The sequence below is a fragment of the Brachyistius frenatus genome, unplaced genomic scaffold, assembly GCF_029030835.1.
Source record: "Brachyistius frenatus isolate BFR_SWC_R1_liver_20210118 unplaced genomic scaffold, ASM2903083v1 Contig_167, whole genome shotgun sequence".
NCBI classification, from domain to species: Eukaryota; Metazoa; Chordata; class Actinopteri; family Embiotocidae; genus Brachyistius; species Brachyistius frenatus.
This window is the reverse complement of record NW_027210766.1, coordinates 164,043-188,974: the sequence shown is the minus strand read 5'-3', so window position 1 is coordinate 188,974 and position 24,932 is coordinate 164,043. Positions and strand designations below refer to the sequence as shown.

The 24,932-nt window shown below is 48.5% G+C and overlaps 1 protein-coding gene across 1 annotated transcript in view; it reads right to left on the bottom strand.

Annotated features, from left to right (window-relative positions):
• The window catches only part of gli2a (GLI family zinc finger 2a), an 80,373-nt gene that overhangs the window by 17,400 nt on the left and 38,041 nt on the right, over positions 1 to 24,932 (bottom strand). The window contains exons 3-5 of the mRNA XM_069717036.1: positions 16,987 to 17,092; positions 8,639 to 8,844; positions 5,568 to 5,777 (exon numbers count right to left, since the gene is read on the bottom strand). Of these exons, the coding sequence (XP_069573137.1) occupies positions 5,568 to 5,777; positions 8,639 to 8,844; positions 16,987 to 17,092 (522 nt within the window). The remainder of the gene's footprint in view (positions 1 to 5,567; positions 5,778 to 8,638; positions 8,845 to 16,986; positions 17,093 to 24,932) is intronic.

The window sequence follows — 24,932 nt, the reverse complement described above, 5'->3', positions numbered from 1 at the left end:
CAAATAAAAATCAGCATGTGGTCTGACCAAGGCCGGGCCGAGAGGATAAGGAAGGTTTGACTGTGTTTTATGGTGTTTTATTTTGCGGCTTGAGGATTTTCTCTGCGTGATTAGTTTTTCCTCCTTTGACCCGGGCTTCAACTTTTAAGGTGACGCCTCTTCGCAGGCATTAGAAGCACCTTTATCAAACGTGCATAGTCTATATGCACATAAGAAGGCAAACATGGAGCAAACCAAAGCACTTTTCTAAAACTTTTCCTGACAAAAATCTTCAGTTTGACCACCGAGTCTTTGATTAGGTTGAAGCACGAGCTGCTGTCACCGCGAACATCACACCAGAGTTGAGTCGATGCCAGCGGGGCCCCAAGGCCTCCACATCTCCAGCCACCCTCGGAGGAGAGGGGGGGGGGGCAGCCACAGTGGGAGCATGTTTATTTTCCCTGCTAAATCTCACTAATGCTAACACTGTGAATTTTATTAGCGAGGGGGGAGTGGGGGGTGGGGAAGGGAGGCGGAGGGGGAGAGGGGGGGTGTCGCCGCCGAATCCTCTATGAGCCCCTAGTGTCCGACCCAAAGCCGCCGTTGTGTTTGCCAGCGTGTTTATGCACACACTTCCACCCACGTGCTCATGAACCAACATATAGTTAAGTGTTTGTGTATGCAGTCTGAGTCCACCCCCCCACCCCCTCCCCCACCTCTCTCTCCTCACCACCACATCAGTACACAAATCTATCTCCCTCGCTCCCTCCGCTGCATCAACACTGAAATCTCTATTTCCTCAGGATGGCAGACATTTACTTTGGCCGCCGCTTTTGTCGTGGGAGCTTCGTTTTCCCGCCAGCCCGCTCTGATATTTCTCTGCCCACCCAGCCCTCACATACCTGCCCATTCATATGCAGAGAGTCCTCTGAATGCCTCCCAATGTGAAACACCATAATGTGACTTTATGGTGGTGTTGCAGTGCTAATGCTGATCAGACTTTCATGTCTGTTCACCGATGTTGGAAATCTTTTTTTTTTTTTTTTCTTTTTTTCTGGGCTTTGGAGACGGAGACCAGCCCGTGGTAGAACGGGGTCGGTGGGTTTTTTCGGGGGCGTTGTTTATCTTCTGCTCTGCTTCATGCAGGAGGAAAGACTTGTTGTTGTGAGAATGCTAATGACAGCGCAGCAACTTTTCAATAAGCTTGAATCAATGAACATGATCTGCGTAAATAAGGTATTTTTTTTTTTTTTTTTAACCCACGGACTGTTTATAAAAGTGTTCGTAGCTTCCGGGTTTTAAAAATGAGGCCGATGCAGAAGCGCCCTTAAGCTGCAATACCACCGATTGCCACTAGAGGTCAGCTACAAAAGGCCTCCGTAGACTCCCGTTCAACTTTTCTCATGTAATTTGAAGTCAACAAATAGTTATCTCGGTGATGTGAGCCAAAGTTTTCTGGCGGTCCATCTGAAAATAATCCGTCATTAATTATAAAATAAACTTCAACCAATAGGTGACATCACTGCAGGTTGCCACTTGGTTGAATCTCAACTCGAGGATTAATTACAATCCACCTTTTTTATTTTTTATGGGGGTCAGATTACATGATATCTGCCCAGTAATGGCCAAACTCAACAGATATTGAGCGTTGGGAACAAAAAGAAGTGTTGGGCATAATAAATGACTCATTTTATTCAATGTAGTATGTCACCATTTTCCCACAACTTTTACATGATGCTCAGAAGCACAGAAGACTCTTTAACCCACAAAAACATTAAGGTTAATGTTGGTTCATTCAAGTGGAACAGTGAAGTTGGTCCTTTGCGATCACCTTCGATAGACTACAAACCACCCATTGGCTGGGGTCCATCTTGTAGTCAGCCTTCTGCAGCCTAATCCACAAACCTCCTTTTGTCACTTGTTTGCGTGACCATTTCTGAAACCACAATTCTCCACGTCTCCAAACAGCAACTTGAGCAGCTTCAAAACAAGGAAACCACGTTTTTCAGAAGTTTCTAAAAGAGGCAGTAACACGTCGTTGAGAGTCAAGAAGACTTTCTTTTCTTTTAGAACAAAAGAACACTGAAGTGACCTTTAATCACCGACCGGTTTTACTTCATTAAAGAAAAACAAGAAGACAGTACGAGATTTAATGACTTGTTGAAACTTAGAGTTAAATGTATTTTTGTTATTTTAGCCCGGTCTGCTTCTCTCTCTGTCACGCTGGCCAGATAAGGAGAGTGATTGATGTGCGAGAAACACCCGTACTAACTTCCAGAAGCAGCTAAGCGTTCCAGCGAGGCCGTCACGGTCACTGGTAACCGGGTTTGTTTAGACGACCTGTCCATCATTGCCGTCATAAGGCAAGTCTGTGGGACAAAAAGCCAGCACACCACTTATGGATCCGTGCACAGTGGAATAAAAACAATCTTTCTGCTGGTTGGGTTACCATGAAAAGAAGTCTGTGGCCGTCTGTAGCCGTGGCACGTCTAACAACATCACGGCAGCATCGTTAGAGGTTGTCATCCTAGTAAGATTCCTGTCTTTAAGTGTCTGGCTTGAGGTATGCCCAACAGTAAATCCTAAAATTCTTAAGTGGACCAGAAAGACCTGCAGTCCTGTCAAAAAGAAATCCTCTACTGACGAATGTGTCCACAACTTTTCCACCAGCGCACTTCGTACAGCAACGCTCAGTGTTTCAACGGTTCGACCCTGAGCCTCACTTATCCAGGGGGGAAAACAGGGAGGAGGGGCGGGGTGGTTGAGAAAGCCGTACTATGGGTTCACTGAGGGCTCCCAGTTCTTGCGGGTGGGTCTTCTGAATATTAGTGCATAAATTGATTTTTAATATGAGTTTTTTATCTGTGCTGCCTTCCAAAACTAACGGCAAGTGTAGAGGCGCATATTTGCCACCTCTGCCGCCGACTCCTCCTCCCTCGCTCCGGCAGTAAATGAGGCCTTTGATTCGGGCCCGAGGCTGCCCGCAACGACCATTAGCCGGCCGCCTAGGTCAATATGGTCCCTGTGTCTGGAGGCCGCGATGGAAGAGCCTCCAGACTGGCAGCGTGACCCAAAGCCCGACCACATCACTCCCAGGAACGGGAGAACACTAAATAGAAGCTGTCTTGGATGGTGGCAGCGAGTGTGGACGCGGCATCGAAGTGTGTGTGTGTGTGTGTGTGTGTGTGTGTGTGTGTGTGTGTGTGTGTGTGTGTGTGGAGGAGGGGGAGGGGGGGGGTTGGTTGCGGCTGCGTGAGCAAACAACCACCCCAAACAAGTGCGGGCAAGGCAACACAGCGGCGGTCGCTGAGGTTGGTGGGGAAAAGGGTGGAGGGAAGAAAAAGAGGTGGTCTAGAGTTTCTCTACCCGTTCCTCACCCTTCACTTTCAGCGCTGCTCTGTTTAACAAGGTGATTGAGGTCATTTAAAAAGATTAATGGCCAAGCAATCCCGTATCTGATTCACCCCCCCCCCTCGCCCCCCTCTGTTGTGTTTTCCTACCTGTGCATGAGGATGGCTGCATTAGCGTCTTCGGAGAGCGTGGCAGTGCAGCCGTTAAAAGGAGTCGGGTCGTTTTTTTGTTGTTGTTGTCCTAGGTGGGTGATTGGACGGGATGAAGGAAAGAGCCCTGGAGCGAAAGCGTGCTTCAGGCCGGAGATAAACTTGCTTTAACTTGCGCGTTCTGTTCTGTTTGGAGCGCCGGTTGCGCACGTCCTTCGGAAATTTACGCATACGCAAGGTGCAATATCCGGTAAGGGCAGTGTAGGGGCGGTACGGAGACGTGACAGGATCACGGACCTGCAAAACTAAATTCAAGGAATCAGCAAAGTAGGGTCGCTACCAGATTGTCGCCGTGTATATTTTTTTCCATCATGCAAATTAGGATGTTCTGTTAGTATTATTGTTTCTCTGCTGCGCCCTCTGGTGGAGTCCTCCGGTAGCACGCGGAGCACAGTCAAGTATCTGAGCAATGACGTTCACGACGCAAACGATTTGTAAATGCCAACGCATGCTTCAACAGCGAGCATAATTCTGGCGTCAGCGCCAACCGGGGCGTCGGAAAGGTTGACTTTGATGGACGGTTTTCCTCTCCGAGTGATTTCCATTTCCATTCATAAGTGCTGAGCGTCACTGGAATGCCGTTTTGCTGCCGAAATCTATTCTGGTGCCTCATTTTGATAAGAGGGTCGAGGTTGTAGTCGGCACGAGAGAACCGGCTGGTTTTTGTGAGCATTTACCCGCCCATTCGCCTGACAAGATACGTTTCTGTTGGTAACCTGCCTGCCATTAGGCGGACCGTGCATGCATGAAGGTATCGGAGTAATGCTCACGGCACTCAAAAAGCCCCAAATTCCCCTCCGCGCCGCCCCTTTTACGGTCACCCAGGATCTGTTTTGTAGGACGTTACTCGTAACAACAGCACCAACCCACCTGAAACACCATCAAAATGAGAGACTCCGAGGTAACATGTGTTTTTACAAGCTCCTGGCCTTGGGGCTTCTAGTGTTTATGCACCCTCAACTCGCTGCAGCCCCCATGCGTGTAAGTCTAAAAAAAAAATAAAAAAAAATCACCGGCTTTGATGTGGGAAAACGCTTCCATGAAAAAGCCTCCAGAGGAAGAATAAGAGGATGGCATCAACATGTCTGGTGCTGAGAACAAAGGGCAGGATGGCTGTTAAATTTGTCTCCTACTCTTGACCAGGATTAAAGACTTTGTCTTTAGTTTGACTCGGATGGTAGTTCGATGGTTTTGTTTCTGGCCCCATCATGTCGGTAGATCCATGAACTTTTACAGCTTCTCTTTTCGATCCGGTTTGAGGTTTATAAGACGCAACAAGTGACGTGCCAACAACGCAAATAAGACTCATGTGTAGTTGACTCTGCGTGCGCGCAAGCTCGGTCTTCCATAAGAACAGCAGACTGCTGAGTCTTCTCTAGTGAAAACGTCTTGTTGATAGTTAGTTGTATGTCGATTTCAGGAGTCTGAATCTTCGCATTAAACCTAAATATTCCGCATTTAACTGGGAGTACAATGTTGGAAAATAAGTCGATCAGATGAGGATTTGAACAGATTTTAAAGGATTCAGATTTGATCAATTCTCATAGTGGACAAATAAAGATATGGATGCATAAACTTCTTCTATTATGGATATCAAACTGACGCGCACATTTTTGCCAGCCTGGTCTTAATGTTGTGTCGGCTGTCTTCTGCATTGAATAAAATGAGTAATCATCAAGCCCTGCACTTATTTTTTGTTCCCGACAGTCCGCAGTTGGCCCATTACTGGGCAGAGATGCTGTAGTCTGACCCCCAAGTAAGAGAAGAAAATTGGACAGTAGCTAATCCTCTTGAGTCGAGGTTCAACAAAAACCTTATTCACATTACGTTTTCGCTGCGATTGTGGTCTGGTCATGCTGTTCGTAACGGCGTTAGCTCAGTGCGGACCAATAAGCGACCAGTGTTAGCGGTAAAGTGTGTTCGTGACCCATATATTCAAGCACTGAATCTCGTTTGAAAATTCATAACAGGTACAGCATGGTATCTTTTTTTTTTTTTTGTTAACATTCAACACAGCCTTCTTCTCACCATCCACAGGACTGATGTAATCTGGTAGATGAGCCGCCGCCGCCGCGGCCGCGGCTGCCGCCGCCGCCGCGCTGCTCTGCATCAGCAGGTCGCCGTAGGGGCTTCTCTGGCTGGCACTGGCCATCAGCTGGTAGTACTCGGTGGGGTTGGCGCCCGGTGGCGGCGGGGGCAGACTGAACAGTCCACGCTCCTTCAAGTGCTCGTGAGTCACTGCGGCAGAGAAAAGAGAAACGAGGGAGAACCGGTTAATTTTCCTCTTAAGGTGAAGATGAAGCAGAAAAACACTCGACGCCACGGTATCGCAGCAGAAATCCGTCGGCGTGTTGGCGGACGTGATGCCGGAGTAACTTTGACAGGGCGGAGGAGCTGAGCAGAGTGGAGTCCGTTTTCCTGTAATGAAGTGATACATTCACACAGACGGCGTTTGACGGAGCCGTTGACAGACTGACCGAAAACAAAGGCAAGAACAGAAAAGGTTACGAGAAGGACTCCGACAGAGGAGACGACTGCCCTGCTTTACAGATTTGAAGATTTGTGCTTGCATGCGCGCCCCGGGGCATGTGGCTTTTGATAAAAGATGTCTGATGTCTTTGAGGCTCGCTGGTTTTCTGGGAAAATATCTCTGGGGAGTAAAAGGGAGCAGAAGAAGAAGAAGGAGAAGAAGAAGAGGAGGGGAGGGGGCGCTACGGCGGGAAGGAGCACCGCATTCCTGCAACTCTCTGCCTGTTGTGGATGCATCATGTTTGGCAGGCTGAAGTCATACACCGAGTGCAGGTGCGTGCGCACACACACACACACACACACACACACACACACACACACACACACACACACACACACACGCACGAACACTCATAATGCTGAGGAGGCCTTAAACGCAGCATGAGCAAAAGTAACATTGACGTAAAAATGTGTTAACACCTGCAGCCAGTAAAGCCACATTTAAAAATGTCAGGAACCATAAGAGTGAGAGATGGATTGGTTTTTACTCTCTCCTCCACCTCACTGCGCCCCTGTCCCCCCCCCCTCCCACCCCCTCTTTCCCCTTCACCCTCCCCCTTTTCCTCCATTTCCTGCCCCCCCTTCTTCCTCCAGTGGGTATGGGTGTTTGGAGGCGACAGGGTTGTGGGCTCATGGTGGATTAATACCCTCTGCACACATAGACACGTACACATAGAACAGAAATCTGGATCCATCACAACCTATTAGGCCACGGCTGTGGCAACAGTGCACAGGCAGCGTGTTTGTGCGACCCAGGCACGCCGCTTTGGTTTCTCCACGGCTGCCAGATCACGTTACCGCCTCCGCAGAGTAGCATTTTGGGTCTAAGTGTGTGTGTGTGTGTGTGTGTGTGTGTGTGTGTGTGTGTGTGTGTGTGTGTGTGTGTGTGTGTGTGTGTGTGTGACCTCACTCATGAACACAAGAGGGATGAGAGGTAGCAGCTACACTCACTCACCGGTCCCAGGAAAAAACGGACAAAAAGTTAGGAGGGTTAAAAATAAGAGTAGAGACACTCCAGCTTCCTCCCACCATCCAAAGACACGAGAGTTGGGTGTCACACGTGTGAAAGCGAGCGGGAACGTTTTTTTTTTTTCTTCTGTCTCCCAGCGGCTTTGGTTTCCCTGCACTTTTGTTCATTCTGATTGAAATAATTTCGATTTTGGAGATCGACATATTTCTCTTTTCCCACCCACATTCTGCGAAGACGGCGGAGATTCCGACGCAAACGCCCTCCATTTACAAACGGTCTCGTTTCTTTTCCTTTTAGTTTTGCCTCCGCACATCTTGTAGAAATTGTGTTTGCCAGATGTTACGGCTCCGATTGAAATACAGGTGCCGCGTTACGTCATTTACACGCCGCAGGACACCTAAAGCAGTTACGGTTTCACAAACACCCAGACATCCCTATCAGAAGTTTATACATGCACCACTGGGCTCCACGGTTCCTCGCACTTTATTTATGTTCTGCAGCGCTGACGGGAGTGCCCTCCATTTGGTGCCATGCTTCCCTGCCACTTTATCAGTGACCGCATCTACTCCGCATTGCTTCTCCTGAAAGGTTGGAGGGGAGGCGTTTAGGCGCCGGGGTGCAGGCCCGTGGCTCCTCTCTCCTCCGACCGGTTGTTTGAAACGGTGTGAACACGCTCGATGAAAGGCGCGCTTCAGTGTGCAGGGGGAATGGATAAGGTGTAAGACTAATTATCACTGTCGGTTAAGTAAGTCAGCTGTGTAAAACTCAAGACGGAGCCGGTTCACGGTGAACAGGATGCATAAACTGTAAACCCGCTCAACTCTAATCTCACCTCCTTAATGTTAACTGGTCGAAGAGGTCGCAGGAGAGTTTCTGTCTGAAGGAGTTTCCACAGCCACATGTAATATTTCTATTTACAGATATCAGGGATGGGAACATTCACAGGAAACCATTCGTCTATTAGTTGATGACCCCCGTCGCACGCACACACGCACGCACACACACACACACACACACACACGCACACACACGCACACACAAAGAAAAGAGAGAGAGCTCAAACTGTAAACTCGGCTCAACAAATGCCGTCAAACTTCGGAAACCCTCGAACCGGGCGAAGCTGATAAGAAGCACGTCTGAAGCTTTCTTGTTGAGAACGAGAGCCGTTGTTTGCTCTGAACGTCCAGTATCGAAATGACTTCGTCTGGAGCTAGCCGTTGATTGATCCTTGGATGAACCGTCCGCTCGGTGCTTCGCTCTCAAAAGCCGCGGTCGACGTACGATATGCTACTTTTTCCCGGCAGGGTTTTACACTGCACCTTTAAAAAAAAAAAAAAAAATTATTTAATAGTTTTGGAATCTCTGCTGGCGTCTTTGCACGTTTCTCCCGTTTACACCACAGCGTTGTTTTACCGCAGCTTGGGGAAAAATGTCTTCTTTGCAAACAGCTTTGAAGTGCAGCACCGCCTCCTTCTGGCGGTAGTAACACATTACGGGCCAACTCTTCAATTTTGTAATGATTTCCGAAACGTGAAAATCCCGACCCGTCGCTTGCAAGCTATCGAACCTCTCAGTGAACATTTGTGGCGGCGAATCTTACCTTCGGCGGGGCTCAGTCCTCGGGCGGCCGAGATCATGGAGAGGGTGGGGCTGCTGTGCACCGAGCGCAGGTAGTGCTCCATGTGGGGGCTGACGTACGGATGCGGCGGGCTGAACGGCGAGTCGCCCGTCCCGCCCGCCACGTGTGGCGACAGACGGATCAGAGAGATGTCTGAGATGACCGGACTGCCCGTCAGTCCGGGAGGTCTGCAGAGAGAGGGGAGGGGAGAGACGTAAGTGAAAATGTAGAGAGATGAGGGACAGTGCGAGACGGTAAAAGAAGCGAGGGAGTGGAGACAGCCTGCGTTAATTTGATTCCTCAGCTTGCTGCTCCGGTATCATTCTGAGTGATCTCCGTCGGTACGTTCGTCGACGGGCCTTAACTCCTGTCGTTCCACAAAAAGTGTCTGCGGTCTCAATCCACTTCCACCCCCTTCCCCCCCTCCCCCCCACTTCCACAGCTAATGCATAATAATCCCCTTTTGTTCACCTTCTATTAAGCCCCTAAAGCTACAGACAAGTCGAGGCCGAGGGCTTTGGGACTGCGAGGCTACGAGGAAGTCTTATTTTCTGTCTGTTTGGGTGGGCAGAAACGACAGAGTCTCTCTCCCACTTTAGGTATTAGATGATAAGAGAACACAACCGGATGATCTAAACCTTAAGAAGCTGCCCCGGAGCCACCTCTGGCTAGAAGTTGCTTTTTTTCTCTGAAGTTCTCCCGTCAGCCTGCCGAGACAATAAATTTGTCATCTCTGGCAGGTAATAGGCAGCTCTGCTCGCTGGAAACGCAGACGGGGGTGTGTGTGTGTGTGTGTGTGTGTGTGTGCGTGTGCGTGCGCGTGCGCGTGAACGATTGTATGTCTTGATGGCTGCCAAAGGGCAGCTGAGCTCCAGATAAAGAGGTCCGCTGGCGGTGGCACAACCCTTTGAAGGGGAGGCACCGGGTGCTCATGTCGACCTAGTTTTACTTTAAGCTCCGATCAGCGGCCTCAGTGTGTGGCACGAACACCTGGTAAGTTTGGACCATCAGAAAAGATGGCTCATAGTGATTATATTGCGAATTAATAAACTCTCAATCGGCTTCGTCAGATACAGAATGATTTAGAAAACTTTAAAGATGAGCAGGAAGTATTTGAAGTCGATGGAAATGTTAGTTTCCGACCTGAAGAGGATGAAGCGGGACTCTATAATGGGTAACTAGATGATAGTTCGAGCAGACACAAGAACGTGCTCGTCCTCTGTGACCTAATGGAAGTGTAGCAACTAGAAGTCGTCAATCAGGCTCTCTGAAGAAAGGATAGAGGCAGACAAGAGAAAGAAGATGAGCGGTAATAAACCTTGAAGGCAGAGAGGTCCTCTCTTCAGAAGGAATGACCGGATTAATGACTCACAGTGATGCTGTCAGTGTTGGTAGAGGAGACTCAGTCTGACTAAAGATGTGACTAAAACGTTCAGCATTCCTGTTTAAGGTCACTTCAGTGTCCGTTTAACATTTTTTACTTGAAATATTTAATCGTTTGGTTTCCCATTTTTAGCCACAATTTATGTTTTTCAATTGAAATAAAGTAACTTAAAGCATGGAAAGTGAGCTAATTCCTTTAAAATAACCTATTAGTTTTGTCTCAGTTTTTCTTCACTTAAATCTGTCTGACACACACACACACACACACACACACACACACACACACACACACAACACAGGGCTTCCATGCTGTAAAAACGACTCTCTTTATGAGCGACTCGGAGCAAAAACGCTGTTCAAGTTGACACTTTAGCAGCTCGATGGCCGCTGTGAACAAATGAGTGTTTATATGTGTGGTTTTGATTCTTGGCAGCATCGAGTGCAGGCTGGGTACACTGCATGCGTGTGTGTGTGTGTGTGTGTGTGTGTGTGTGTATGTGTCTGAAAAGAGTCTATAGTACACGATGTTAGTCCGTTAAATCTGTCTGTAGAGCGATCGATACATCCGTCGGGGGGGGGGGGGGGGGGGGGGGGGGGGGGGGGGGGGGGGGGGGGGGGGGGGGGGGGGGGGGGGGGGGGGGGGGGGGGGGGGGGGGGGGGGGGGGGGGGGGGGGGGGGGGGGGGGGGGGGGGGGGGGGGGATGCCCGATCGTTTGGCTCCGATTTGGCTGGTTCTGGTTGCAGTTTCTCTCTGTGGCTATGAAAGGTGGGTTGAGATGCACCCCCCCCCCCACGTCCCCGCCTCCAAACCCCGCCCCCGCCCTCCCTCCAGAGTTTTTCCCTGCTCAGTCTCTCTTTCACGGCTCTCTGTGCGGACGCCAACCTGCACCCCGGGCCCTGCCCAGACCCCTTCGCTCCGTTTCCAGTAAGCGCCTGCAGACTGCCGGCCTTGTCCGAGGGCCAAGTTTCTGCCGTCGGGCCCACTCTTCCCCCGACAAACAACCATAAAGAGCCCTCTGTTCTGGGCGGGAGGGGAGAAGTGAGAAGAAACAGACGCTCCATACACAAAAAAAAAAAAAAAAAACATGCTCCGCTCCTCGGTCCGCCTCGGAGAAGTTGGCACAGCCGCCTCAGATTAGTGCTCGGGTGCTTCGCTCAAGGACTACCTGGGTAAGCTGGCACCGGTGCCGGCTCTCTCCTTATTAGACCCGGTGACTCAAAGCTCATCAAAGTGATCGCACACTGTGATTCCCAGCGTTTAGGTGCATCATAAAGCTCGAATGCAATATGGTTTAATATGTTTTCTGAATGGACAGAATATTAGAAACACCTGGCTGATGTAGCGTGTTTCATCTCCATCTCCATCTTTGATGCTGATTTAATAATGGATCACAATGGGTAACAGGTTTCATAATAATACTGTATGGTTCTAATATTTGGTGAAGTCAGAAACATGTTTTAAAAGGGTAAGGCCAGTGTTATTGTACAATGTTCTTGATCTTTTTAAGTTCATCCATCTCTCAGTACTTTCCAGCCTCCTGCACCCTGACTCAGGCCACTTAGTTTCATAGATATAATGTTTCATTTTATAGTTTATATATGTTTGCATATGGGTTGCATATGGGTTTGGAGCAGGAAGTGACTATATTTGGATGAGCTGAGGGGAGGAGCCAGCGGTGGATCTGATTGATCTGATTGGAAACCCGACGATACTTCTTCCCGCCCACCGATAGCCGGAACCTGACTGCACCACAGGCCTGTCAATCAAACAGACACGCCCCCAAAATCAGGTGTTTTTGAAGCTTATTTTCTAATTAATGAGGAATTATTTTCACATGGACCTCCAGGAAACTAATAACGAGTGACTTTAGCTAACAACACCGAGATAACTCGTGGAGAAATGTTTTTGACTTTGTATTTGATGAGGGAAGTTGAATGGGAGACTATGGAGCCGGAGGCTTTTTGGAGCCAACCCCTAGTGGCACTGGGTGGTATTGCAGCTTAGGGCACTTCAGCATCGGCCTCGTTTTTCAGACCCGGAAGCTACGAACACACTATATCCAATCTGTGGTGTCACCCAGTGCAACAGTCATTAACGTGTTTTTCATAGTTTCTGGACAGTTGAGCTCTACTAGTCAGACGGGTCAAATAAAATTTCACTGAGAGAAAAATATAAGAACTTCAAGTGTTTTTTTGTTAAAAGAAATGTATTTAATTTCAATTATAATTAAATTCTTCCCTCTTCATGCTCCACCCACCAAAACCATTTTGTAACATTTTACTTTTTCAAACTACATCCATCAACAAGTTATTTGTTTCTTCGGCTAGTGGGAAAGCAGCGTGTCGACACACACCGCTCTGGCTACCATAAATCACTCAAACGATCCGGGAGTGTGTATGAAGCCGTGATAATAAGGTGAAATTTACTGCCGTTGCCTGACAGGACGCTGCAAATAATAGTCCTGTCTGGCAGGTACTGTTATTGAAGTCGTGTCGGTCCACCCTTTTCCTGACAAGATGTTACTTGAAGTCTGTGTGTTTTCCAGAGGCTCCAAGTCACAGAGTTTGAATGGGAAGCTCTCAGAAGGGGGCTTGGAGCCCTCCCTCCCCCGGGAGAGCACTGTCTCTTAATCAGTGGCTGCCATTTAAAGACACCTCCATCACACCTGAGCACTATGGGTGGCTGCCTCCATTGGAAAGAACTAAAGAAATAGGCAATAAAGATTGCATTCCCATTTGTCCCGGTGACGATGGAGGGAAAGGAAGTTGATGTGAGCCGGTAGATGACATGCTTTCATGCAGGTAATTGCTATTTGTCGCCGTGTTCTCTCCTGTGTGATTACATGCTCTCTGTTGTTCCATTGTTAAAACTCTGCTGTGAGAAAAAGTGATTTGGACAAGGTACAGCTTGTTGAGCACATAAGTAACCCTATGACTAAACGCATACCACAGTGCATGGACGGGTACATTAGACTGCTGATGATTGCGGCACGATTAGTGGGGAGGTAAGAGAAGAAGGAGATATTAAAAACAGATTCTTTCCAAGTTTCTTTTTACATTCAAGACAAAATAAGGAAATTGATGGAAAGTGCTTTAAAAACTTCAAAGTTCACCTCAAGTGCTTGAGAATTTCTGTAATCTAATAAAAGTTACAGTATCAATCAGGCTTTATTTTAAATATGGATGGTGCAGAAAAGAGTATTAAATCAGTATTTGACCAAATATGGTCATGATCTCCCCGTCGGTTTCCGAGTTTTGGTGCTCAATAATGGCCAGAAAAGTTGACCTTCGAATTTTTGGATATAAAATGTCACCACTTTATCCATCTATATTTTCTTATCACAGTGACTTTTGACCACCACATTTGTATCAGTTCATGCTTGAGTCCGTGTGATCATTTGTGCCAAATCTGAAGAAATTCCATTGAGTTGTTCTTGAGATATTGCGAGAATGGGACAGATGGACGACCTGAAAAGACCATGCGTCCGGCTTTGGATGTGGAGGCATGGAATGTTTGTACTTTCCATAAATTGACAGTCTTATTGCACACAGTGACTTTGAAAAATAATCCATTTTCATTACAACAAGATGCTGCCCATTTAACATGGTTTCAAAGTGAGGTCAGTTCCCTCTCTGTCTGCCTGCTTCCATGGCCTCGTAGCTGACCAACAAGTATTTGCTTCTCTGGCATTTTTCCCCACTGGCTCAGGGTGGGATGAATTATGATGCGACACACTCCCTTCTGTACTTCTGGGCAGCTGAGGCGATCAAGATAAATCACCACGCTACCCCACAGGGGACCCCGCGAAAGAACTGCCGTCGTTGTTTTTGGGGCTCCCGATCAGGATGCTGAGAATTTGGGAACAACTTGATACCGTATTCCCCAAGAAGCAGGGACTGTGTACAAAGGAGGGGCCCGGTGGAACTATGTCAGGCGATGGGACGTTATACTTAATGGAGGTGGGATTATACACAGGGTAATTATCCATTATTTGCCTCCGATGCTGTCACATGCCATTTGGTTCCTGCAGGAAAATTACGTTGAGACCATGCGATAAAGCGTGAAACTCTCTGGCTATTGATTTGTCTTTTTGATTGACAGGTCCCGTTGTCTTTTTCAGCAGCGCATTCCTGGCCGTAACTCAAGGGTGCATCCAAAATTCAAACATCAGCCGTGACGATGAGCGGGCGCCGGAGCCAGCAAGAAACAACACGAGATAACAACACGTCTGTCAAAAACCACACGACGACCAATCGGCAGACTTGGAAAAATCGGCCCACTCTCCGCCAACCCTTCCCCTCGACTTGTTAACCAAACCAAAACAATGAGGGGGTTGGGGGGGTGGGTGGGTGGGGGCGGGGGGCGGGGGGCGGGGAGGGGACACCCAACATGAACCCAAATGGCTGATCTGTAAACTGTATTTCATCAACACATTCCGGGCTGTGTGGCGGCGGGGCCTCGAGCGGGCTGATTGCCTGGCTGAGCGGGACCACATCTGTTTGCGTACAGGGGCGGTGCAGGCCACAGCTCTGCCACACAAAAACCTTGGGCATATTTCAACTTTTCAATGCTGCAATTTGGCCCCCGACTGCTTCCCAAAAAGCATAAATATACGGGCCTGCGGAATGAGCGGGGGATCTGTTTTTCTCATCCGCCGCGTTGTCATTGAGGTTCTGGGAATGGAAGGCTGGATTTCGGATGCTAATTACTCGGTCAAACACGCTGGCATTGGTGGCTGGCGTTTGCTGGCAATGTGGGCTTTCGCGCACAAGATGCCCGACTCCTACAACACGCAGCAAACAAGCACATAAGTGCCGCGTCTAAATCCAGGTTCTACTGTCATCCCACGAGAGGCTCCTCCGAAGGTTCCAGAAGCAGCTCGGACACGGCGTGCCGCTTCTTCCGCGGAGTTCTACGTCCGTGAAAAGGCGGAGAAGACCACAGCCGGAAGGGTTCTATTTTTAAATGCTGGAGCAAGCGTTTAGGAAAATGCTATAAAAAATATATATATATATATATAAAAAAAAAGCCTCATGTTCTGACACTGCAATCCTGAGTAATTCATATAATATGGACTCTTACTTCTCCCTGTGTCGTGGAGGAGAGTTTCCAAAGGGCCTCGGTCAGATGAGCAGCCCCTCCGGGGAACCGCGATCTTGCGCTCAAAATAATGAACGCGAATTCAAGATATCGTTTTCTGTGTTCGTCACAGACCGTCTGCTCTGTTCGGCCAGGTCCCTTTTAATTTTGCAACTTTGAGTCCCACGGTTCTCTAAATGAATGCATTTGAAAACGATTAGGACTAAAATTGTGCAGTATTATTAACATCATAGGAAGTTGCGTGCAAACAGAACTGAAAGGGGGGGAAGGTGGAGGGGGCAGCCGGCAAGCTCCTTCAGACAGGAAGTGCAACCCGAAGTGCCGCCGCCGCGCCGACACCCTGCTCCATTTCTTAATTAGGTGAATTTTGGCGCGCGCTGGAGGAAAGACAGCGAGATCGAGGCCTTGATGAATTAGTGGGAGCGCGCCGTCAAGAGTCACGTCACATTAATCACAACAAACTGGGTGCGCGGCCACACTCCCCCGCCCCCTCCTCCTCCTCCACCCTCCCTTCCCCCCCCCCCCACCCCCTCCTTCCTTTACCTTGCTTTGCTGGTGATGAATAGCTCTGCCTCCACCGCGTATCACCTGATCTCGCTGAATTTAAATGTAACAGCAGAGTTCTCGCGAAACCTCTATTGATCTTTTTCCTGGATTCGAATATTTTAGATAAGACTTTAAGGAGGCCAGACTTTTATGGTAAAACTACATTAATAAAGTCAGGAAAAGACGTTCATGTTTTACGACTGGACTTCCAACCTATCAATCCCAATCACACAAAAAGCCCCGTCTTTATTTTTTTCCTTCATAATAAAGGATATAAGGGGGATTTTACAGTTAGATTAATAGCTGCAGTTCTTTCTTGAAGAAATGGTTTATGGACCTCCTTCAACATTGTCTCTCTGCTGAGCCGTCCGACTACAAGTTATGTTTCTTGGCAGACCTCCACCCTTTTTTTGGGCCATGCCAGCACCCAGAGAGCTCTCCAACTCCCGAACCATGAAATGTTAGGAGAGGAAACTTTAACAGTCGGCCATAGTGATACTAATTCTCTCCACTCTCCCTCAGCGTATCTGGATTCGATGAACTTGTCTGACTCGGGGAAGCTCCGAAAGAAGGGGGGGGCCATCCTCGCAGCTGTGGTGCTGACAAATAGGCCGGAGTGGTCGAGAATAATCAGAGACAAACCGGTGAAATGTGACAATTAACAAGTCTAACCGAGACATGTTTGTGTTTTAGACATTTCATTAAAAAAAAAAAAAAAATGGTCTGTTTCTTTTTAAACTGCTGCTGAAATGAGAATCACCTGACTTCTTTCAAGACCTGACTATGACTGATGAATATGTTCAATTGTAACATCAAAATTCAATTTTGGAGTATTGACGCTCCAAAATATGAAACGTAGCTGATGTGTTTTTGTTTTATTGACCTGTAAACATGCAGTTTTCTGATTCCCCCCCCCCCATTACAAACTTAAGAGGTTGAAAAATCAATGTATTCTTCATTGTGTTACAGTATCACTGTACATGAGCATCACATTTGACATCAGCTTGTTACAGCTCTAGATTAAAGCTCTACGATTTACAGAGGAGAAATGCCAATATTCAAGATGCCTTGTGCATCAATTTATACATATTTCCCCAAAATTAAGCCTGACATAGTTGATGTCTTTGGATACTTCAGTATCTCCAGTAGAATTTAAAATACAGTCCTGTTAATTATTATTCACTTTTGGTTGCATAGCACATGAGCTGATGAAGGTGGACCACCTGGTTGGCGTCTGCTTGTTAAAGAACATTAAACTGTCGCCATGAACAGTTTGTTTCTGAAGAAATGCCGACGCTTACCCGTGCATGGCGTGGAGCGGGTGCGGCTCGTAATGGTACCGCCCCTCGTGGTGCCGCATGTCGATCGGGATGGGCGTGTGAAAGGTGGGGAAGAGGTGGTGGGCACCTGCAAGCACAAAAAAAAAAAAGAGATTCAAGTTTGATAACCGCATTTTCTTAAAGGTGACTTAATTAGAAGAACATTGAAATGGTGCAGAACAAGAATATTACAGCCGCAATACAGTTACTGACTGCAGCTCTACCGTTTTACAGTTCCCGTCATCCACCGGTAATTGAAACCTTCCTCGCCGTCTGTGGCTTTTTTTGTTTCTTTTTACCCCGAGAGCCGAGCGTTCATTAAGGTCTGTCTCCTTCCAATAAGACCCGAGTGGGTTTTACACAACAATGAATGTTGTTTTTATGTGTCAGACAAAGAATCCACCGTTTCCTGCCATAAACGGTCCGACGGCTCGAGGGAAGTCTCGTTAGAACAACAGAGTCCATTTTCATTCATTACTGTCATTACAGCGGGTCAGTAGGAGACTGTGTTGTCTTGACTTAAGGACGATGAGAGCTCCAATCAAACAGGAAAGGCTTCTCCGGTGTGATATGTTAAAGTTACATGTGCTTGATGCGGAAAAATAAATCCCAAAAACACGACTTTAGAAACATCTTGATAGTAAATTCAGTTGTGTTTGTGTGTGTGTGTGTGTGGGCGGGGGTGGTCAGCCAGCTCCCTCGGGTTGATCCGAGGTCGCTATTAGGATTCTGTGGCTGTACGCGGTCCAGTGAACCTGGGACTACTGAGGTCAAAGGTCAAAGATCAGTGAGAACAGATCATTATCTGAGAGAGCGAACACTATAGCGTTCGGTACCGAGGGGGGAAATTGGTGCGGCTTTTCATACCAAAGCCATGCCAACATGCTCTGAGAAAATGACTTGAGACTGAATCAGTCCAGTCATTGTCTTCCAAAGTCTCAGTTTCATTCACAAAATATTTTGAATCAGTTCCACTTTGCAGTTTTTTTTTTTTTTTTTTTTCTAGTCCTCATATTCAACTCTGTCTGTCTGTTATTTTTTTTTTTTTTTTTCACATTAAAAGCCTGCCAGGAAAAGGGATTGATTCAGCCTTTTTTTTTTTTTTTTCAACCACTGGGGGGATTTTAATGTGAAACATTTGTGCAGAAAGTGTCGAGTTTCACTGGTGGCGGTGGTGGTGTGGGAAAAACAACGGAGCGTAAGCGACTGGAAATAATTAATATGTGAAACACTATTTCTGTTAAAGGAAAAAAAAAAAAAAACCAGCAGCTGATGGCTCACGGTTTGGGATAAAAAAAAAAAAAAATTGATTAAATGCATTAAAAGAAACGCGTGACGGGGAAAGCGCAGTTTTAGGGAAAGCTAAAAGTTGTTCAGAGTTCAAATGAGAAAACTGAATTTTCTTTCCTAATGTTTGCATTTAAAAAAAACAACAAAAAAAACACCTTCCTGTTTGAGCCTTCGGCGTGCTGTGGAAAAAAAAACAAAAAAACAAGGCGTAACAGGACTCCGCGCCTCGAGGCTCCGACAGCGCTTGCATGTTGTTTTTAGGTGATGCCGTTTACAAAGACAGACATTACTGCTACTTAACCCTGATTGAGCCTTTTGTTCCTGTGACTGAGGCAATCATGGTGACGTTGTAGAGTCTTGTTCTCAGTTAATGCTGATGGGATTACACATGACGGGGAGGGGCGGGGAGGAGGGTGGGGTGGGGAGGCGGCGGTGGTGGTGGTGGTGGCGGGAGGGGGGGGGGGTCGTGTCGTCTCCCTGAAGGCAGCCCACGAAACTGACACCGCACTTTGACCGGTATTTGTTTAAGAACAAGCGTCACCTGTCAGTGATTATTTTCTGGAGTTACTGATGCATAACGACATTTAGTGGTTTAGGATGAGAATTGTACAATTTATATGTTTTTATTTTTTAGGTGGACTGACCATTTGGAACAAATCAGCATAACACCACACCCTGCTCATCACTAGAAATATCACTCCGCTTCCTCAATGCCAATAAATAATTGGAGTTGAATTTCTTATTATATGCTATATAAAGTTGTTTTTACCTCTTATAAGTTTTTATGAAATGACCCATTTGGTGAAATCGGGTCTCTTTTGGTCCTTTTTGGTCGCTCCGAGCACCCGTACCGTAACACCACGGACAGTCACGCACTCACAATCCTTGCGGCGGCTCGCTGGACCGGTTTGGTTTTAACACACGACACGGTGCTAAAATCTTAAAAACACACGAGTCCGTCGATGTATTTTTTTCATCAGATGTCTAAGTTACAACCAGATTGAGCTGGCTAAACAGTTCAGTGTTTCCATGTGCTGTATTTATTCAGTTTGACAAACCATCTCCAGAAAGCAATAAAACCGACAAAATATCTTTGTCTCTGTTGCTAGGGTCGTTGCTAAGGGTCTGACGACTTCCTGGAGTGGTAAACATCGCATACGTTACGTAAGCGTTCAGTTGTTTCCAGTTGTTCGTCATACCCCGTGTCATTGCCGTGGAAACGGAGGTCGCACTAACAAAAAGTGTTATATTTGGAGAGCGAATTGCTCCACAACACGAACACATTGAGATAACATTATTTCGTTGCTATCTTGTTGTATGACCACGTCACTGTTGACGTTAAAGCACGTCCTCGAGTGTGACATTGATTCATTAAAAAAAAAAAAAAAGTATTGTTTTTATGGAGTCCAGTTTAGCGAAAGTTAAAACGCACCATCCAAGCCATAAAAAAAAAAACAACGTGCATTTTAAAATTCAGCTGTATTTTTTTTTTAAACATGTGTGCAGGAACGCACTCCTCCTGCAGATTTGCTTTGGAATGAATGAATACCCTGAAATTTGTATAAATCGCCGGTGAAAGTGAGCCGCCGGAAAGTTTCGACTGCAACGCGCAAGAAAAGCGAGAATCGACCACGAAGACAAAATTAGTTGTAAAAAAAAAAAAAAAAAAAAAAATCCGTCTGGTGGCTCCTCTCGCCTCAAATGGGCTGAAGGGGCTGAAGGGCTGAGGGTTGGGAGGGGGGCGCTCCGTCTTTCTATCAAGATCTACGCCGCTGGACCTCGGCCAGCGACCCTCCCCGCCGCCTTTTGTGCGCGAGACGGACGGCCAATTCAGAGTCAACTTTGCGCGTTACGAAGCCAAAAGAGGCGCCCAGTAAATGAGCGAGAGGGAGTTGAGAGCTGGGAAAAGGAGTTTGAGCTTTGTTTCACAAGTGGAGCCAGAAGTTGGGGCTTTGTGCGAGAGGTGCCCCCTGCTTGCGCTGCCTGGCACATCTCTGGTGGAGCAGGTGGGGGTGGAGCGGGTGTGTGTGTGTGTGTGTGGGGGGAGGGAGGGGGGGGTGTCACGGGACGACAGCGACTGCAAAGGTCGCGCTGCGAGTCAGCCTTCTTTTAGACACGTCGGGAGAGTCCGTCATGACTAAACCCCTGCTCTCGTTTGTCAATGCGCATATTTAACGGCGTGCACAAACACACTGGACCAACCAGAACCGAGCAGAACCTCCAGAGGCTGACCCCCCCTTCCACCCTCTCCCTCCCTTCTGCCCCCCCCCCCCCGTTCCCCAGGTCGGTGCTGCTGCTGCTGCTGGATGCGGGGGGGTGATAAGGGCTGAGCAGGACCTTCCATCACCCGGACAGCTGCATTGTGTTTGCCGGGGCTGCGGGGACAGCCGCCGACAGGTAAGCGACCGCGACGGCTCACGCACCTCCGGTCCTCTTGATTTACCGTCCGTCCGGTGCGTAACTCGGGTGCGTTCGGGCGTGCGGGGTTACACCCCCCGCCCTCCCCCCCCGGGCTTCGTATACCCAAAACAGTGCGGGTGACAGATTCTAGCCCAGTGTACCAACGAGAACGGAGAACAACGCGGTCGCTGTGGCGGCTTTACACCGTTGCACAATCACGTACGCGGCGGCGTCCGGTGAGCCTTCAAAAATCGTGGCTCCGCAACTCACACTGGACTTCCTCGAAAGGTTGTTTGTGTCCCTGAAACATTACGCCTTCACCGATGAGGTCTTTTGTGGGTTTTCTTATTTATTTGTTTTTTATTGCGTGTCTGTATTTAATTCTTGTACAGTCAAAAAGTAAAAAAAAAAAAAATGTTATAGTAAAGTCTCAAAATGCAGGCTTTTGTGTTGTTGTTGTTGTTGTTTTAATACTTGCATATAACTATATACTCAACTATTACTTTCGGTTTTGTGTAATTCACAGTACAAAGTGTCAGTCACGTGTGAGTCAGGGGTCGACAGTGACATCTCAGAGGGGGGGGGTCTCCTCACCTGATAACACCCATTGTGTCAGCAGCAGCTGATGGGGGTGGCAGGAGGGTGGTAGGAGAGGGAGGGGGTAGCATGCATTGTAATTATAGTGAAGACCAGGTCAGTTAGTGCCCCCCCCCCCCAGGTGGAGAACTTTTACCCGGTCGTCGTTTTGTTTTTTCCAGGCCTCGTATCTGCTCTGATCTTCTCGTAGAATGTTTGTTTTTTTGGGGACTAGAGCAGAATCATCTCTGCCCCCATAACGAGGTTAAAACATCCTGCCGAGGCAGCCGGCGGAAGAGTTCCCACATCTTCTTAAAAAAAAAAAAAAAAAAAGCAAGCCCCCCCCCATCTGATCTCTCGCTTTTAAAAGACAATGCCAGGTGTTCAATGTTAACAAAAAAAATCCCCAATCTCATGACTCGGGGAGGTGGAGGGTGGAGGAGGGGAGGGGGAGAGGGTGAAAAAAAAAAAAAGGAGGAGGAAGAGGAAAAGCACACTCTCATTAATGTCCAAATGAAGCCGCCGCCGGATCAGGACCGTGCTGAAGTGGAGAAGCAGAGTGGGATCATGTCTTCGAGGAAGTACTCAATGATAATAATAATACCCTGAGAGGCCGGGTCAGGAATAATTTTCAGTGGGGGGAGAAAAAAAAAAAAAAAAAAAGCCTTTGTCGTACTTTGAGAGAGCGAGAGAGAGAGCAGAGGAGGAGGAGGAGGAGGTGCGTGTGTGTGTGTGTGTGTGTGTGTGTGTGTGTGTGTGTGTGTGTGTGTGTAGGAGGGGGGAGGGAGGGCGGGCGCTCGATTCAGACAGGAAATTCCACCAGAAAAAAGTTGGCCCCGATCCTAACTACACAGCAGCGTGCCAACGGCTATACACAAATGCTCATGTGCTTGCATACACACTCACAATTACACAGACAGACACTGATTTGTTCTGCAGTTCAGTCTCGGTAAGCAGCCATCAAGAGGGAGCTGACACAAACACGGACGTGTTGCTCGAACAGAAATCGACTTATTTAAACACACAGATGGAGAACACACTACTGCATGTGCTGTGCCCACGGTTAATAAAAAAGAAAAAAAGTGTGTGTTTAGCCTGATCCGGGAATCCTGCGCTACACACACACACACACACAACACGAAACCTCGCAGGTTTAGTTTTGCAAGACGTCGCTTCCTCCGGCGCAGTACGCGGGGCGAGTGATGGCGACAGAGGGATTTAGAGGCTTACGGGGGAGCATGAAAAACCCCACCGCCATCCGTGAAAGGGAAGTCTTAACAGGGGTGGCTTCTCTATCTGCTTTTTGCGGGGCCTCGGGTGGGGTGGGGGGGGGGGGTGTCGGTAAAATGATACCTTTTTTTTTTATTGATAGGGGTGGGAGGGTGGGTGGGGAGGGTTTTTTTTGGGCAGAAGGTAAGTGGATTAGGCCCGACGGGTCTCCGTGGTGACACGAGACGGTTTTTGAGCGGAAGTTCACGAGTCACCCCCCCCCCCCGTGATCGCAGCTCGGGCTGGTTATCGGACAAAATCGACTTCAAAACAAATCGAATACCACAACTAGGCACGAATTCACGCTCACATTTTCTCAACGTGTTTTATGGTTTCAGCTTTTCTTTTTGAAGTAAATAGAGTTGTAATAAAAAGCATGTTTTTAACTCCTTAAAGTAAAGTTTAAAAAAAAAGAAAGAAAAAAGGTTGTTCCACGTTTATTAAGACTCGGGTACTATATAGATGCTCTGACAACTTTTTATGGCCACTTGGGCTGCAGTACTTCAACACTGACGACCTGACAAAAGTAAAGTCCAATGCTGGCGGTCTTTTAGCTTCGTTTCGGTCTCCACCAACTCCTGAGAAACATAACTGTGTTGTGATAACTGTGTTGTGAAGCAGCAAAGTGAGCAGAGCTATTTAAACCAAAAAACAATTAGCCGAAAGACGCTGAAATGCTTCGTGGCGCTGAGGAGAGTTGTGGAGTTAAATTCTGAACCTCTGTCAGCTGATCATTACTGATGACATGTTTACATTTGCACCGTTGCTTAAATGAAAACTTTGAGTGCATATTTTGCAGTCGTCTTTTGCGATAACGTCGACATTTATAAATGTTTTCCCGATGAGCTGTCTGCATATATATATATATATATGAGCGAGCGTGAGATTAAAATCTGAGCAAGCGGGTTGCTATAAAGGCCTCAGGCCTGTGTTTATATCTCGTTACCATGACGCCCTCATCCACACCTCCCCTCGCCCTCCCTCCCCCACACCTCCCCCAGATGTGTTGTATCACCTCGCAGGCCTTCTGCAGCCTCCGTTCCTGTCCCGGCGTGTTTATAGATCCCACTCAGACCCAGCTGGCTCCTCTCCTCCACAATCCGTCTCTGTCAGATCCTCACGCCCGCCTCAGCCAATCACCCCTCGCTCTCGGCGTCAACCCCGCCAACCCGCCGCCGGTACGATCCATCACCTGGGCCGCGAGGTGCCGCGCCGCCTCCCCTAATTGTCCTAAAGGCCGAGCGCTCCCAGGACCTTATCTCACCTGGGTTGCCCTCGGCCGGCGGTAACAACGTGCATTCGGTGCGAAAGAGGCGCCGAGGGGAAGCGGGAAGTCACGGGGGAGGGTTCCCCCCACCTCCGATCTCCTCGTGCATTTTCGCTTTCGTAATTTTCGTGTCTACAAATCACCCACAAACGTCGTAAACCCTTCGCCGACAGACACCCCGGTCTCCGACAACAACAACCGTCGATCGGGTGCTGAAAGCGTGTTGAAGACGGTCCGGATCTTCTCCCGACGCGTAAACAGCAAAGTGAGTCCGAGCGCCTTTTGCTCGCCTCGATTGAGCCGGGTCACTTCGAAACGGCGGGAACTCGGCCGCTCTCCTCCGTCTCCCCCGTGACCTCTCGGACGCAGCTGACGAAGAGGCCGCTGCCGGTTCGCACAAAGGCGCGTCCTCAGCGCCCTCATGACGGCATCCTTAGCGCAAGCTCAGCGCCCCCCCCCGCCGCCGCCCCCCCGACTCGTAAACCGGGCCCTTCTTCTTTTTTTTTTCTTTAAAGAAGGGGAAAGGCAAGAGGAAGTTACCCCAACAATGTGTGGGAGAAGGAGGCAGCGCACATCAATCTAAAGCCGTCTCAGATCCTGGGGGGAGAGGAGGGGGAGAGGGGAGAAGGGGTGGGTGTGGGGGGCAGGGGAGGGTCACGCTGAGGTGAGCCGCCTCCCGGAGGACGCTGCTCTACCCGAAGTAGAGAGAGAGAGAGAGAGAGAGAGAGGGAGAGAGGGGCTGGGGAGCGTCTCCTGGACGGACCCGGCGGGCCTGGTCTCCGTCAAGCTGCCACGCCGAGTGCCTTCGATGTGTCCGTGGGCGTGCGGAGCGAAAGGCAACGTCCCCCCCCCCCCCCCCCCCCCGAAAAAGACTCGGGACGGACTCTCGGGCTTAACATTTCAATTCCTCTCGACGTTCCTGCTAATTTATGTCCCCTGGAAATGTTTCTGCCCGTCGGCGCGCCGGTTTCATTAAATAAACAACTGCTATCCATCCGTTCCACGGTGACGTTAACAGCAGCAGAGATTGCAGCGGCTCTGGCGAAAACACGCGGCCCGCTTCAGACTCCGCTGCGGGACGCGGCGGACATTCCTCCGCTCCCGGAAAGCCCACCGCTTCGGAGCA